This window comes from Macaca thibetana, chromosome X (genome assembly GCF_024542745.1).
Source record: "Macaca thibetana thibetana isolate TM-01 chromosome X, ASM2454274v1, whole genome shotgun sequence".
Lineage (NCBI taxonomy): Eukaryota > Metazoa > Chordata > Mammalia > Primates > Cercopithecidae > Macaca > Macaca thibetana.
In genome coordinates, this window is record NC_065598.1 from 76007438 (window position 1) to 76025345 (window position 17908).

General features: G+C 40.9%; 2 protein-coding genes across 2 annotated transcripts in view; one reads left to right on the plus strand and one right to left on the minus strand.

Moving 5' to 3' along the window:
* ITM2A (integral membrane protein 2A) overlaps nucleotides 1–17908 on the minus strand; it is a 900602-nt gene that overhangs the window by 450986 nt on the left and 431708 nt on the right. The window lies entirely within an intron of this gene.
* Nucleotides 470–17813, plus strand: TBX22 (T-box transcription factor 22). The gene is made up of 9 exons (XM_050776362.1): nucleotides 470–634; nucleotides 8058–8234; nucleotides 8846–9026; nucleotides 9849–9950; nucleotides 11392–11566; nucleotides 12513–12677; nucleotides 13056–13120; nucleotides 13665–13750; nucleotides 16216–17813. The coding sequence occupies exons 2-9, from the start codon at nucleotides 8060–8062 to the stop codon at nucleotides 16824–16826; spliced, it is 1560 nt and encodes a 519-aa protein (XP_050632319.1). The 5' UTR covers nucleotides 470–634; nucleotides 8058–8059; the 3' UTR covers nucleotides 16827–17813.

Consider the following 17908-nt stretch of genomic DNA (forward strand, 5'->3'; position numbering starts at 1 on the left):
GAGAGGGATCCTGGCCACTGAGAGCCTCTACACTGCCTGGGAATCACTGCCTGAGGCTGAATGGGTCCCTTAGTGGATGACTCCAGAGCTGAGCCCCTTGGGTGGAGCTTCTGAGCTGCTGTTGTTGATTGAGGATTGAAAAGCGTTTTCCAACTGCAAGTGCTCCTGCTGGGCATGGAAATGAGCTGACTAGACTTGTAAAGTCAATCCACTTCTGGTTCAAAGGCATTTTTCTCCAAGTGCATTATCCTGTAGCTCAGAGCAGGATGCAACCAGGTATGGTTACAACAGGGAGGCTGAGGTAGGATGCGTGGTGCCTGCAGCCTTGAAGCTCTGAAAGCTGAAATCACAGACTGTCTTTGTGACTTCATGGCCAACCTTGAGTAAAAGCATGTCTTCTGTGGGAGAAGTTGCTGGAGTCCAACCCCGGAAGTAGCAAGTACCTCTCCCACAGCTGAGGGCCAGAACACCACGTTCTCTTGTGCTCTGGCTCTAGTCCACTCTTCTCTGGGCTCTTGAGAAGAGCGGCTGCAGGCATATGCAGAGTGAATGAGCTCTGACTGAGACTTGACTTCAGAATCACTGGGCTGGCCTGGCCTCTTGACACAGCAACACACTGCTTCTTGCCTTCCAGGTAAATACCTCTGCCTTACTGACCGTGTTATAGGTTTTAGGGGGACATTGGCACAGGGATTCTCCTCAGCCTCTGCCTCTCCTGTTAACTATCACTAACCAAGTCCCTAACATTAGGAAAGTCCAAGTGATAATTGTCAGTTTCATCTTTCATCAGCTGGGGTTTTGTGACAGAGATCTTGCCATCACTACCTCTAGGGGGACTGAAAGTAGAATGTTAGTGCTCCTTAAAATTCATGAAGGCTAGACTTGTCCAGTAGGTTGAGACTATGCTGTAATACCCAAAGAATCCAGCAATAGTCCCTCTCCTAGGTAGCAATGTTGCCAGAAGGTTCCCAGGCACAGGATACTATGCATTAGGGCTCACAGATCTTGTTTAGAGAGCTAGGGAGCAAGGTGGAGGGATGAGAGTGCCTCCTGGAAGGTGAGGACTGAAGCCAACATGGTAGCCACTGAGCTGAGTGGCAGGTGTCTAACACTGAAAAGTGGCCCTAGCCAAGGGCTCTAAGCAGTGGTACTTTCTACCGAGGCTCTTCCCCAAGGAGCTCTAGATCACAGAGGCAGAAGGATTATTGGATCCTCTTTGCACTCACTTGATTTCAGGAGGAGGTCTGAAGTCCCAAAGCATGGGCATTGGGGTGAGAGAGGGAACATCAAAGTGTGCCAAAAGAAATTGTTTTATTTTACTTATTCCTGATTTTCCTCACCAGAGCTTGAGTTCATATACTGCATTGTAACACAAACACACAAGCACGCATACCACACACACATGCCCCTTCAAACTAGAGAAGGCAGACTACAGAAAGCACCTGGCTATGAAAGGCATGTCAGGGAGTTTGCTGTAGGGTGGTATGGTTGCTTTGCTTCAGTTATCCCCATGGATACCTTATTGTCTTCTGTGATTTCTCTTTTGTATTTTTTTAAAATTTGTCTTTATTTCTTAATTATTAAAGCCTTCGCTTTTGCCCCTTGGAGCATAGATCAGGATTTACTAACTCTACAAACATTTATTTCATGAAGGAGCAGTTTTTTGTCTAGTAATGTTAATGTGGGGACCCTGGGAAGGGAGACAGTTTATGAAAGAAGGCATAGATTGGCTTCAAGCACAGGCAGTATAAGTGTTTGCCTATATTTGGTGTTTTGATAGACTTAGGGAAAATCCCTCAGCCTACTACCAAATACTTCTGACTGTCAGTACATCTGTGGTTGTTAGGCATCGAAAAGCCCTGATTAAATACAGATAATTATGAGAATATGGAAAGAAGCCTTTAGTACCTTATTCACATGCCCTAGGAATGATGGGGTAGGGTGCCAAGGTAAGAAGAGGAAAATACATTGTAAATAACCAGGAGTAATTAAATAGTGAAAAGATTAGCATGAGATTTGGTGGGCCCAATGGAGTTCAGGATGATTTATTTCTTAACAGAAGGATCTGCTTCTGTTGGGCTCATGGCTGCCCAAATTAGGCAGAGCCAGATAATGACTCACTGATCTGAGGACTGCATGGTGAGAAAGCGTGTGTAGGGGAAGAGGGTGTAAAGCAAGCATTTTTCTGGTTTTAGGAAGATAAAATCATTCTTCATAAACAGTATTTTTCTTTTCAAAACTTCATTGATGCAATAAACTTGGCATATCCTCGTTCAAGTGATCTGAGCCAGTGATATTTTGCTACATGTCTGAATTATCTATTTTAAAATATCACACTGGCACCTGCAGTCATTTTTCAAATCCTAGCCCACTTTCTTTGGGGCTGATGCACATAGCATATTTGGAGGTAACTCTGACTCTCATCCTCATTTTTAAAAAGGCAGCATGAGGCCAGCAGCAGTTCAAGTCTGTAATCCCAGCACTTTGGAAGGTCAAGGCAGGAGGATCACCCTAGGTCAGGAGTTCAAGACCAGCCTGGCCAACATGGTGAAACCCTGTCTCTACTAAAAATATGAAAATTAGTCGGGCGTGGTGACATGTGCCTGTAATCCCAGCTACTTAGGAGGCTGAGGCAGCAGAATCACCTGAACCCGGGAGGCAGAGGTTGCAGTGAGCCGAGATCATGCCATTGCACTCCAGCCTGGGCAACAGAGTGAGACTCTGTCTCTGTCTCAAAAAAAAAAAAAAAAAAAAGGCAGCATGAAAAAAAAAAAAAGAGAGAGAAAAGGAAACAGGAAAGAGGAAACATGGGGGTGGAGTAAGTAAAAGAAATGTATAAGACATAATACCCAAGTATACCCAAGTTAAAATGACCTAACCTAAAATTCACATACCACAAACTCAACCCATGAAAAAATATGATGTCCAGCAATCCTGATTGAGCCTTCAGTTAATATATGACTGTGCAAGTTCCAATGGAGCACCAGAGAGGAGAGGTAACATAGAAAAGGACTGGGTTTGACTCTAGTTTGGTGTTGTTGTTGTGTGTGTGTGTGTGTTTCTTTAATTTTGTTTGTTATGCTTTGTAGAGACAGGATCTTCTATGTTGCTCAGGATGGTCTCAAACTCCTGGACTCAAGCTATCCTTTTCCCTCAGCCTCCCAAAGCACTGGGATTACAAGTGTGAACCCATATACCTGGCCTTAAGTTCAATGTTTTAATGGAGAGTGTTTGAGGACTAAAAGAGAAAGGATGTATTTACAATTATTTATTATTTTCACTGCTTCAGGAAGTCAAAGGCAGCTGAAAGGTGACCATACAATGCCTCTTCTGGCAATTACTAGAATCACTATAGGGTAGTTAACATTTGGACTTTCAAAAAGGTTTTATCTTTTTCATTTATTCATTTATCCTGCTCAAAATTAGCCAACTACAAAACTGTCCCCATAATTCTGGTGACAAATTTCCTAGGAAATTTTTAAAAATTCTATCGACCTTAAGTTATTAATCCAGTGAAGAAATAAGAAAATGTAGTTGTATGCTTTCGATATACTTCTGTTAGAATGAGAAATACAATGAACTGAAGCCTAATGTTGTAATTATTATCATAGGAAGGCCTTCACCATTTGATAGCAATATGAACACACGATTAAATTCAACAGAATACATTTTCCGGTAGCTAAAGTTTTTGCAAGCATAAGCATTTCGCTTCCAGTCCTCCCCATGAGAAGAACACAGTGAACACAGATAAGAATTTGTATCTCTACTTTTTCTTCCCCTACTCTACCGAGGAGCAAGAGTAACAAAGTTTGACGCGCATGACTCAATGACTAGATGAATAAAAGCACAGTCTTCTTGAGAGATTATATTGAATTAAGCCAACCAGAAGTTGAGGGATTCAGTGTGAGAATTACTTCAATATTGAATAGGCCACGTCCCTCAATTTCCTGAAGTAAGAACACACCTATGAGTTAGGGTCTTGTCATTAACATATTTTATCTAATCATACAAGAAAATACACTTGCATTGCATTGACAAATACCAAAGATATATTTCCAAGGATAAAATTGATAAAAACAGGTCATGTATTCTAGAAGACATGTTTCCTATGGATTTTTGAAATTCAAATGCAATCTTCTGGTTTAATTGACTAATTTTATTTATTAAAATAGTATTTGAATTTCTTTAAGAATGTTGGCTTCCCTAAAGACTTTCAACCTTTTGAATCTGCTTTAGGATTTAACCAAAAGTTAGTGGTTCCAATGTTGATCCCAAAGTTTTCCTCTTCGAGTGTTTTGCCTCAAAGAATTCATAGCTGTATAGTTGATAGAAAGATTAGCACATTCTTGAAATTAACTCCCATCATCTCTTTAATTTTGAAAACATCTGTGAGTGCTTATTATGTTCCAGGCTTTGTCCTAAGCGGTTTGCATGTTTTTTTCTTTTTTTACTAAACCCTCAGATATATACACACACTTACAGAAACATACTGTATGATAAAAGTGTTAGAAATAATAGCTTTAAATGGTTAAAACAAAGAACTGAATGCAAAAAAAAAAAAAAAAAAAAAAAAAAAGACTTGTGTAAGGTCATTCAGATAGAAAGTAGAGTCAGAATTTGAATCAGGTCAGTCTGAATCCAAAGTCTGTCTTCTTATATGGTGTACTGCTTGAGCCTTATTCCTATTTATTATCATAGCCTGAAGAATTCATGTAGAAAGTAAAATTTAGTCAATAGCATATAATTTTCCTATTCTCATAACCAGTAGTATTGACAAAGGAGAAAGAAGAGGAAAGGAAGAAAGAAAACAAGAAAAAGAAGGTGATCTTCCAAATTTTTATCAAGATGAGTGTATTTGTCAAGATTCTTTTGTCTACAAGTAATGGAAACCCAGCTGAAGCTCACTTAAGCAAACAAAGATAATTTTTTTCTTCATGTAACTTAGCTAGCGCAGGCAAAGTTGAATTCAGGTACTCAAATGATGTTGCGGGGAAGCTGATTACATTTCCTGACTCTGCTTTCATTAGAGTGTTCATTAGAGTGTTCATTCAAAGGAGGTCTTTCCCAAATAATGGCAAAAAAAAAAAAAAAAGGCCATGAGTAGCTTATTTCAGATTCATGTTCTACAAGCTTGGAACTATGCCAAAATATCTTAATCACGGGGAGTGGACAATTCAAAACCAACATTTTACTGTAAGGATTTTCCTATTATCAAACTTAAAAAACATATTCTGCTTTCTATTGTGGGCCCCTGTGGGTCTCAGAAATCTCCACATGCTTTGCTGCCCCTCCATTGTTGAAGAGTCTCTTATAAAGGTTTATGGGTGTTCATGGATGAAATATAGAGTTGCCCCAAAGATACTTCCAGGTGTGGAGAATGAATTGCTGGCATTAGTATATGCGCCTCAGGCCCCCAATACCTGACAACCCAGTGCTTCAGCAGCTGACCAGATTGCAAAGTTAGTTATGAGATAATGCAATATTTTCCCCCTCAGATATGAGTTAACAGGAACTAACTATACTTTAGTCTAGTACATACAAGGGAGAGCTTAGCTACATATCTCCCAGTGATGTCAACAGATATATACAGAAATGGGAATGGAAAAAGTTCAGATTAAAAAATAAAAAATTCTGGATGACTAAATTACATGCATGTAATAAATATTAAGAAAGAAGTTTCTTCTGAGAAAGAAACTTACACCCAAGATATGCTATTTTCTCGATTTCAAAATATCACATCATATGTTAGGTAGTCTAAAATACTAGCACAGACATTGCAACAAACATCTTTTGCCTTATTTTTACAAAAATCTATTTAAAAAAAGATACCAAGCAAAGTTGTCCCTTTCTATACAAGGTAATGTCCTGCCTTTTAACAATAAAGTGAGCTAACGTTAAAGGCAAGAAAATGCGTGTATTAGGAGATACTAACACAAATATTACATGGTAAATTGCACTCCAAAATTAACAAATAAACTCGACTTTTCTGTTTTTGAGTTGTGTATTTTAGCTAAGAGCATGCAATAAATAAAATATAGATAGATAGATAGATAGATAGATAGATAGATAGACAGACAGATTGATAGATAGATACATAGATAGATAATAGATAGATATATCTTCTGAGTAAGAGGAAATGAACACTCTCCCCCCACTTTAATGGGTGCAAAAAGAAACAAATGCTCTTAAGAGATGTGGCAAAGATCACATGCAGATGTGGCTGTTTTCCAGCCCAAGTTCCCTATAGGAAAGTGGCCTTGCCCTGTGAGGTTCACTTTGCCTGTCTAGGATAGGAACAGTGTCTTTCTCAGTTCTGCATGGTGAGCAGTGGATAACTAATGATTGAGCCAAACCCTTCAGCGGCATCCAAGCTGTAACTAACCCTTGGCCATACTGAGATTTTTGGAGTGTTTAAAGTCATACCCAGTTGCCTGAAGATCTCCTCCCTATGGCTGAATATCCCCCTGCCACCACCACTACCACTGCCATCACAGTGGCAGGGCACATTTGTACCTAAGTAGCTGAAATTAAAAGGACACACAGGTCTTTTACTCCCAGATTCCAGTATTGGCATATATTATAAGTTATTTCAAGTTGCATCTTATTTTAAATGAACTTGGATCGGCTTTACATGCCCTTTTTACCAATGTGTCAGAGGTGAATAATATAATTTTTCTGGAAAAATGCAAATGCCATTAGTTAAGATGCAACCTGCAAAAGAATCCAGGGGCACTTGATTTCTTATTTCCGATGAAAAGTATGTGACCAAGTCATCTGCACACAGGCAGACATCTCATATCTGCACACATAAACGTGTTCTTCGGACGTCATAGACAAGTCTCTTCCCCCCCCCCCCAAAAAAAAAGAAAAAGAAACTTGTATATTCAGTTTAAGGAAAAGTAAAATCCAGCCCAAGAATATATTCCAGGAGACACTGGAATCAATCACTTAATCCAAACATTTTGAGTTATGCACATTCTTGGGAGCAAAGGCCCTTTTGTTGCCCTGCTGGTGGCCCTGGAGTTTTTAGACTATGTTTGCTGATTAAGTCCTGTGAGAAAAAAACAAAGGCTATGTATAGGAATATTGGGCTCTAGCAGAGGCAGGGCTTGAAGATCCAAGTTTTCTCTGATGCTTGACAGTGGCAACTGGAAGACTCCTGCCTATCCTCACTTCACTACCAGAAGAGAGAGGATAAACTGGCACAACTGCTGCTCACCTAGTTTGAGACTCCACCTGCAGAGCCAACTGGCCCCAAAAGCTTGTGCTCCTTTCTGTTTCCCAGTGCCTTCACTGGAGAGCAAAAGACCCTGATACATCTCTCTGGATCTGCTTAAAGTGGCCCCTCGTGGGCAATTATTTCGCATGTCTTTGAGTTTTATAATTTAATATAAAATCGTAACCTGTGTCTCCCTTTTCTCCTCTCTCTACCTCCCTATCTATAGCTTTTTTTCCAACAAGCCCCTAAACCCCCCTCCCTGTTAGACTATGAAGTGTCACTCACTGTGTTTTTTATGCTTCCAATAGTTTCCAAAACAAACAGTGGAGGCAGTGACCGGCTGGGTATTCACTGGATGCAACAGTAACTCCCAATCCCAGCAACCTGAGCCGCCATTGGCGGCAGGTCTGCTCCCTAAAAGGCGGGCACTTGCCAATTTCTGTGCTCTGCCAGGTCCTGGAATCGGGGATTTGAGGACTAATGGTCTGCACATGTCCACTGGGAGGAAGGGAGACTAGACTTTGAAGGACATATATACTAGTTTGATCTTCCTCTCCTTTTCTTTCGTCTATTCAAACAAAAACTATATATGTATATATAAAAATTACACACACACACACACACACACACATACACATACACACAAAATTGATTTATTTGAATACAGATCCAGAAATTGTTTTTCAGATTTGGGTTTGGGGTTTTGGGTTTGGTTTTTTGTTTTTCCTGCTTTCCCTCCTTCCTTTACCCTCTGTGCCCTCCGCCTGTGTCTCCCCCTCCCTCCCTAACCCAGTTCAGGTTGAAACTTTGCTGCAAAGAATCCCTTCACCCCCTCCAGGGATGGCTCTGAGCTCTCGGGCGCGTGCCTTCTCCGTGGAAGCCTTGGTGGGGAGACCCAGCAAAAGAAAATTCCAGGACCCAATACAGGAGGAGCAGCCTGAGCTGCAGGAGAAAAAGGGCGGAGAGGAAGAGGAGGAGAGAAGGAGCAGCGCTGCAGGGAAGAGCGAGCCGCTTGGTAAGTACTCCCATTGCCCTGAGCCGGTTGCCTGAGCTTACTGGTTCCGCATCTCTCCGCCTGGCTCGCGTCCCGACGCAGCCAGAGCCACATTAGGAGCCGCGGGACACCTCGACCAGCTGGTGAAGGGGAAGTTTCAGCGCCTCCGAATCCTTCCCGGAATACAGCAGTTTCTTTGCGGTAAAGGGGAGGGTCCCTACATGATTGTGAAGTGAGTCTCTCCTACATCCTCCTCCTACCTTCGCGGGAAGCTCTCAGAGCCAGCGGGTGGCTGTTGTATCCCGGGATGGGAAGCAGGGCGAGTTCCCAAATCCCGAGGGCATCCAGTCTCGGTTACCAACGTCTCCAAGAGAGTGAGGATTGGCAAATCTGACGAAAAAAAAAAAAAAAAAGGCGGGCGGGTGGGGGGTGGTAGCGGGGCTGCACCTTTCACGGCCCCTCTTTCTCCATTAAGCGGACGCAGAGGGTGTTATGCGGAGCTTGGGGAATCTGTCGCCAAAGTTCCTAGGGAAGGTACAAGGCCTGTCTGCTCCAAGATAGGCACCAGCGAGAAGTGGGCATGTGAACTGTGACGCTGTCTTAAACCCTGAGCGCGTTTCTGTGTCCAGCAGAAAAACAACCTAAGACAGAGTCCTCAACAACTGCTTCCTCTGGCTGCGGCAGCGACAGCGGCGATGGCAACAGCTCTGAAAGTCTGGAAGAGAAAGATATTCAAATGGAGCTTCAAGGATCTGAACTGTGGAAGAGATTCCATGACATCGGGACTGAGATGATCATTACTAAAGCGGGCAGGTTCGGTTCTGCCCAAGCTGTTCACACGGGTCGCACACATTAGGCACTTAATTTACCGCTCTGGTAAGATGAGGAGGTCTCCAGTTTCATGCTCTGGTACTCCTCTGTTCCTTTTCCCCAACTCCCTGACATACAGTAGAAAGCCATAGCCCCTCAATTGATAGGGCTCAGACTTACCTGGCCCCATGTAAGTGGCTCATTCTTCCTTTCCTGTACACTATGACTCCAATAACTCACTTCCCCGTCTCCTGCCTGTGTAGTATAAGACAGAAATCAGACTTTGGTCTTAGACTGTGGCCAGACCTCTCAGTTAAGGCCTCTAAGATAACCATGGACAATATTCCATGTCACAGTTCCTCGCGCCCGCCAGACCTGGCCCAGGTTATTTTGAGGTGAGCCATTCCCATAGCCACCTTTTGGCATGGGACAGCCACTTCACTGCAGCTGGTTATTTTGTGAGTCTTACAAATTTCAGCCTTCCACAAATCTGCTTCACAGGAAGTACCCTTGAAAAGGAGGTTGGGACACAGCTTTTTCTCTCATACTTTCTCTTCTATAGCTTTTTATTATGGTTGGGGAGGGACATGAACAAAGCCTTGTGATAATAATATTCTGCTCCACTTAGAAATTCCATACTTGTTCAGTCAAGTATACAACCAACCATCTTTTCTCATTTGCAAATGCTATTCCTTGCTATTTTGAAATGGGAAGGGTATTGTGAATCCCTTCACTTTTTACTGGAGTCAGCATTTGTCCAGAGCCACTCCCTCTTCCAAACATTTCTAAAAGCTCTTGGGTCAGTCCTTATTTTCTTTCTTACAGGCGGATGTTCCCCTCTGTTCGGGTCAAAGTGAAAGGGTTGGATCCAGGGAAGCAGTACTATGTGGCCATCGATGTGGTGCCAGTGGATTCCAAACGCTATAGGTAATGGGCCCCATAGGATGGTACTCCATGCCCAGGCTAGGGCCAGGGATTTGAACCTTCAGACCTGCAACCTAACAGCGCAACTTTGAAAACGCTAGCATGGGGAGTGGTGGTGAGCGATTGCTCTCCTGTGGGCTTTGGGAGTTGAATTTTCTTTTTCAAACTGGGTTTCCCAGTGAAAGAAGAGAAGGCTTCTTCCTCTCTTCTGCCCCCATCCCCTCTTGGAATGCAGTGAATTTAGGGCACTAATCAGAGCTTCAAATGTACCCCAAGCTTCTCCCTACCCACTGCTCTGGCCTTGGTTGTGTAAACTGCAGAGGGTGTGGGCTCTGGTGGCCAGAAGGGAAGGGGATTGAAGGAATTGTGGGAGAAATCCCCAGGCTCCATGGGAGCCTGGGTTTCTGGGGACACACTGGGCTCTGAGCTGTGCTGCTTTGGCAGCAGGAGCCCAGAAGGATGATCAATTTGCCGCTCAAGGTCAGTCAAGCAGTTCCTGTGTCTAGGCCTGTCTTTTGGTCCATCTTTAATCTTTCCCCTGAAGCAATGTCTGGGTCTTAGAGAGTACAAGTATCATTTTCCCTTTATTTAAGTCCTCAACCTACAGCAGGCTGAAAGTGGCCCAATTGTTCTAAAGCCAAAAAGCCCTTGTGGGATACATCCCAGACACACCAGCTTGCCAACACTTTGACTCAGGGGCTTGGGGTCTAGTTCACGGTTGGAGGGGTGGGGAGGTGACAGCTGTTTACACTAGGGCTGTGAGCATTTGACACAGAGGCGGGTCCCTGGTCCTCCAAGGAGACAGCCCACCTCAAAACCAGAGCTAGCTTTGAAAGCAAGGAGAAGGCTCAGCTCAGAGGACTGCTGGGGCTGCAGTATGAAAACAGCAGAAAAAGCTGTTTGCTTCTCAAGTTGCAGCTGGCATGGGAATAGGCGCAAAACTGGGAAGTTGAGATTGGAAATAGTGTGAAAATCGGCCAGAGGCTGTGCAGGACTGTGTTCCTAAGAGTTTTCTTGATGTGAAGCCTTATTGGCAAAAGGGCTTCCACGAGGACAGGTGACAGTAGGCTAGACAGAAATACTTGTCAGCCCTCCACTTCTTCCCAGACTCTTCACACCCAAAGCTAGTGGATTTTTCTGTTGTCTCTGTGAGATAAAATGGGTTAGATCAATTTCTGTGGTGGTTTCTGTGAGAAAATACAAACCAGACTTAGAAATCTCATGACATTTTACTTGCCCTGCACTTCATTGCATTTTGATGACATATGCTTATTTACAGTTTATTTTTTTTGCCCCTGAATGCTTGTTAGAAATTAAGTTGAATCTTCTGCTTACTTGCCCTTGAGATCACTGGGCTAATCTGGAGCAAAATCCTCAGGAACAGAACACAACAGCTCCCAGCTTTGGCCTGCTGCACCTAGTGCCACAGCATGTGTTTTTTCAGGTATGTGTATCACAGCTCACAGTGGATGGTAGCCGGGAATACGGATCATCTGTGCATCATTCCGAGATTGTATGTTCACCCGGACTCACCCTGCTCAGGAGAGACCTGGATGCGGCAGATCATCAGCTTTGATCGCATGAAACTCACCAACAATGAGATGGATGACAAAGGCCATGTACGTGAGCAAAATCCTTTACCCTGAGTAGGGAGGTGCCAACGCTCCTGCCCACTGGCCACCCTGGAGAGGCCAAGGAAGCTTTTTGCAGATGTACATGTTGTGTTTTTTAGGAACTGTCCAAGCCCTGAACCTGTAAGTAAAGTAGCCAACCTAGGGCTCCTGAAACGTTTGTTTGGCATCTGAGAGTGCTGGCAACTGGGGATGGCGAATATAGGGAGTTTGAGGACAGAAAGAGACCTGTTTAAGCCAGAATGCCTGGTCTGGGAGAGTAGGAGGGAACCATTCAGGGAGTTCTCAGGCACCATAGCCTCCTGGGCAATCACTGTGATCTCTGATTGCCTTCCTATAGTCCACGCAGTTGGATGGGCACCCAGTGTATTGTATGGTGTGGTGGAAGGATACAAGTGGGGGAATGTCAGACTGCAGCCTGGAAACCTCCCCAACAACCAACCCTCATAGGTACTATTGATCTTGCACATTGTAACTAGGTGCATCCCTGCTTCTGCCCTCCCCAGTCTGGCACTGTGCCGGCTACAAAAGGAAAGACGGAAGCTCCCAAGATTAGGAGGTAGGGTATGCCAGAAGGTTACCCACCATGTCCAAGCCCATCAGTTACTGCCATGAGAACCTGTAGCAGGCTAGCAGATCGCAGTGCCACTTCCACACCAGATGGTCGCCAATGTTTGAAGCAGGAAAAGGCCTCAATCTGGAAATGGAATCACTGCTGACAGGTGCCCCTGAGGTGCCTTTCTCTGGAAATGTTTTTAGCTCGGAGCGCATCCCTCAGAGTGCCTCTGTTGGAGGCCAAATGGCATAACAAAATAGTTACCTAAGCCTCATCATTGCCTTTTAGTGTGCACGTGGTGGAGGTGGTCAGGAGAGAGAACTAGGGTTGGGGACTGGAAGCCAGTTTTTCTAACAGCATTGGTCATTTCTCCTCCAGATTATTCTGCAATCCATGCATAAGTACAAACCCCGAGTGCACGTGATAGAGCAAGACAGCAGTGTTGACTTGTCCCAGCTTCAGTCCTTGCCCACTGAAGGGGTTAAAACATTCTCCTTTAAAGAAACTGAGTTCACCACAGTAACGGCTTACCAAAACCAACAGGTAAAGCTGGTCATGTCTCAGGCAAATGGAAATGGCTCCAGAGGGACCTTGGGATAGAGGCTAACTGCAATCAGTTGCATTTTCCACAATTCTAAATAAAAATCATAGTTTTATTGAATTGTCATCCATGCAAGTTTGATAATGAATTGTGTAAATCTTATGTGAGAAGGCAACTCCAGAATGTAATTTATAAAAGTAATGATTTATAAATAGGAGCTAACCATTCTAAATATGACTTGCAATATGGTTACATTTATTTAAATTGTCATATTACATGTTGCAACATCTTTTCTGGTGGTTGTAACCACTATAAGCAACGGTGACTGTGTTCTCACTGAAAGCAATGATATTATCTTTCTCTCTCTATTGAATCCATAGATTACGAAACTAAAAATAGAAAGAAATCCTTTTGCTAAAGGATTTAGAGATACTGGAAGAAACAGGTAAGCAGCATAGCAATGACATCTAATATTGATGTAGCTAGCTATTTTCACAAGTTTTTATTTTTATTTTTATTTTTTTTTCTGAGATGGAGTCTTACTCTGCTGTCCAGGCTGGAGTGCAATGGCGCGATCTTGGCTCACTGCAACCTCCACCTCCAGGGTTCAAGTGATTCACTTGCCTCAGCCTCCCAAGTAGCTGGGATTACAGGCGTGAGCCACCACGCCCGGCCCCCCACAAGTTTTAAGGATAAGAAAACTGGCTCAGAGACTCAAACGCTCTAAATTTTGTAATTAGTAGGTGGTAGAAAAGGAACCCAGATGTTTTGTGTCTAAAACATTACTTCCTCCCACTCCTTTGCTACTCAGTATTAAGATCTTGCTTATTTTAGAATTCTAGGTTTAACTGAATTTTATTCAGAAGTCTAGCTGTATAAAAGAGAAATATTTAAAATAGTTACATCTAAAAGACACAGCCAAATAACTCAAAATCATTATGTTCAGAAATTGCATTCTGGGGATGCTGAAAGTTGACTCTCTTTTTTAGGGGTGTATTGGATGGGCTTTTAGAGACCTACCCATGGAGGCCTTCTTTCACTCTCGATTTTAAAACGTTTGGCGCAGACACACAAAGTAAGAAAACTTGGAACATTTGTTTTATTTTTACATATTAATTAAATAACAACATCCAGAACACTTGTACCAAATACTATACAAAGGGATATGTACATGCAAGAAAATGTGTACTTACAGGTAAGTGGGTGTACCTCTGCCTGAATGTTGAGGTAAGAGGCATAAAGGGAGAGAAGCTGGCATAAAGGAAGAGAATAGAAATGTGGTAATTGTGGACTTATTGAGATATGTTAGTAAGTTATCTTACACCCTGTGATTTTCAGATTTCATCTGGATTCTTCAGCCTCTCACTATCTCACGTTCTTTAGGATATGCCTGTGGTGCATTTGTAGCCTGATTTGCAGATATGTTACTATTGAAATGAATAGTTTATCTTTTATGAGGACCTTTCAGTACACGTTAAAATAACTTTCATTAAATTCATCACTTAGCTCTAATTTTCCTCTTTTTTGTCCATGGGGAAAGTAAATGTTAAAAATAATACTAAGTCTTCACAATTTAATTGCCACAAGCATTTAAAAATATTTGCAAGATATTTATTCTCAGATGGTACATTACATGACAAAGTAATAACAATTAAATAATGCAGACTTTCTGGTGGAAGAATACCTTAATTTGCTCTGATAGTTAATAATAAACAGAATAATTTTTACTTGAAAATGACATGGATTTTTTTTATCCCTTTATCTTTACTCCATCGGAGTTGCTTGACTTTGACCATTAATTCAAGGTTACAACTACCAAGCAAAATCAACGTTATAGTTAGGTTGAGTTTTACATGATGCCATAACGACTAACTGAAAAGGGAAGAAGTGAAGTCTAATCATTTGGTGAAATATTTCACTGGATGATTGTCTCGATATGGTTTAGGGAATCGCATGAAAAATATATAAACACTTATTTTACAGTGTCTATTTAACCAGTAGCATCTAGGAAGCATACTTTTAAAATATCCAAGTCAAAACAAATGCGCATTAATAAAGAAAAAGTTAAAGATGATCATGAAATGTTAAAGTACACAGTTTTCTTAATTATTTAAGATATCCAAAATGCTCTCAAATTGCAAATGAGTTACTAGTTTCTTAAATAACTTTTAAATGCTTTATTATAAAATATATTTGCAATCTTGTTGATGAAGGTTTAGGATATGTCTACATACACAAAAATAGTTAAGAAAACAGCAACACTAAAAAAAGAAACAACTTGGTCAAATCCAGCCAATAACCAATTGTTTGAATTCAGACATTTACAAAAATAAGGTTTAGAGTTTCCTGGACCTTGTAATTATCCCTAGTTTTAGTAGAGCTAGGCAAACATAAAAGATCACCAAACATCATTGATATGAATACTTACATTCATCTTTATGTTTCTTAACTTGCAAAATTGTTTCCAACTCTTAAGATACAATGCAGTATGGAAATTGCCCCATTCATTGTTTTGTATTAGAAAAAAAGCTAAGGCTTTTAAATATATTGCTTTCATTTATACAAGACTATTTTCATGTACACTGATTTTTAAATCAGTGGTCAGAGGAATTTTTTAAATCATTATAACTTTGGTCAGAGGAATTTTTAAAATCAGTATACCTTTGGTCAGAAGAATTTAAAAAATCAGTGTACATGAAATCTATGCATTCTATCTATAAATTAAATCTACATAATCCAAAACAACCAATCAATTTGTTCATCTTAAGTACTTATTTTAGTAATTTTTTAAGATTACTAAAAGTTATTTATTATGTAAATATTTTAATTTTTAAAATAATAAAACTAGTTTGTGTTGGTAAGATATAATTGACTCCGAGTCATAATTGGATTTCTTTGTAATTCTTTGGACAAATGTGATTCAAGTGCCTAGCACAATATTTGAGCAAATGAATGCTTTATACATGATACATAGTAGTAGTGCTAAAAGTAATAGTGGTAGTAGTATAGATCAGTGGTCCCCAATCTTTTTGGTACCAGGGGCCAAGACAATTTTTCCACGAACAGTGGGAGTTGGGAGGCGATGGTTTCAGAATGAAACTGTTCCACCTCAGATCATCAGGCATTACATTATCATTAAAGAGCACTCAACCTAGATCCCTCACATGCACAGTTCACAATAGAGTGTGCACTCCTATGAGAATCTAATGCTGCCACTGATCTGACAGGAGGCAGAGCTCAGGCAGTAAGGTAATGCTCACTGGCCTGCTGATCATCTCCTGCTGTCCAGCCAGATTCATAACAGGCCACAGACCTGTTCCAGTGGGTAGCCCAGGCATTAGGGATACCTGGTATAGATACTACATTGAACTTTGGTCAGAGGAATGAGCAGGTCCTGTCTCAAAGAAGCTAAAAGAACTGTGAACTCACAAGGAAAGTTAATCTAAGGATGAAGCAGGGATAGTGATGGGTATGATTACTAATATAGCAGGAACATCAAATGTCAAATTCATTATTCATTGACTGAATTGTCATTCACAGGTGGAAGCAGTGGCTCATCACCAGTGACCTCTAGTGGAGGGGCCCCCTCTCCTTTGAACTTACTTTCTCCACCTTGCTTTTCACCTATGTTTCATTTACCTACAAGTTCCCTTGGAATGCCCTGTCCAGAGGCATACCTGCACAATGTCAACCTGCCTCTTTGCTGCAAGATTTGTCCAACTAATTTTTGGCAACAGCAACCTCTTGTTTTACCGGCTCCTGAAAGACTAGCAAGCAGCAACAGTTCTCAGTCTTTAGCCCCACTCATGATGGAAGTGCCTATGTTATCTTCCCTGGGGGTCACCAATTCAAAAAGTGGTTCATCTGAAGACTCCGGTGATCAGTATCTACAAGCACCTGATTCTACCAGTCAAATGTTGTATGGATTACAGGCACCTGGAAATATTTTGCTGCCAAACTCCATCACCCAAGAAGCACTTAGTTGCTCCTTTCATCCTTCCTATGGCTTTTATAGATACAATTTCTCTATGCCGTCTAGACTGATAAATGGTTCCAACCATCTTAAAGTGAATGACGACAGTCAAGTTTCTTTTAGAGAAGGCAAATGTAATCATATTCATTGGTATCCAGCAATTAACCATTACCTTTAGTAAAACAATAGCATTTCTAGAACAATTACATGAAAACAAATATTTTCTTTATTTGTAGCCAAAGAAATTTCAACAGTTATTGGTCTTGAAAAGCATCATTACAATAAGTATTTCTTTGTTATGCATTTAAAGATTTAAAGTGCCTTATCAATATTCACGAAGAGCTGTTTATAATGTCAAGTGCAACGTATAGGAATCTCTGATTACAGTGGCCTTGAGCTTCAAAATGAGCTATGCAATAAATATTATTTGATGATACTCCACCACTGAAAATTGATGCTAAGCGATGGGATTTTCAATTATAGTGAAGCTAGTTCACCATGATAACTGCATTTTACACATTGACAATGACAAAAAGAAGATGGATGTAACTCATGCAAGCAGTGAAGCAATTTCAGTTTTAACAATGAAGATTGGCTTTAGTGTCATTATGTAGTAGTTGTAGAAAAAAATTTAATTATTTGTTTGCCTTATGCCTTTATACTTTGCTGTTGAAGAAACTGCTAATCTCAATTTAAGATACAAATAAGGACACAAACTTTCAAGTATTATATTTTATTTATCTTTGTAGCCTAAAGACCATTTGATCTAGAAGGAACACAAAGATCAAATGAAAAGTAAAACACTCTAATAAATTTGCTTTTATTTTCTTTTATTTTTGGATAAATCCTAGATAAAACTTGTTCACATATTCCTTTAACACATCTGGTATTTTACACAATATTAGAAAAACATATTATTATAGTTATCTAAGAAGATAAAGACATTATGATTATAAGAGGGAAAATATATTTGAATCCATAAATATGAAAATATCATTATTCTGGTATGATTTAACTCCACTCTTGTATGTCAATCATAGTGAATTAAGCTAAACAAAAGTGGAATAATATTTGAGTTTATGAAGTTGAAAAGATTCCTTTCACCAGGCCCTAAATTTCTGAAAATAATTATGAGGCATAACCTATACATAGCCAGCATATCTTTAAGATGAATCAGATACTGAGTTTATGCTAGTAACTCTAGACATTTTATTAAGCCAAGCCCTTTAATATCACAATGGAATTACTTGACTTTTGACA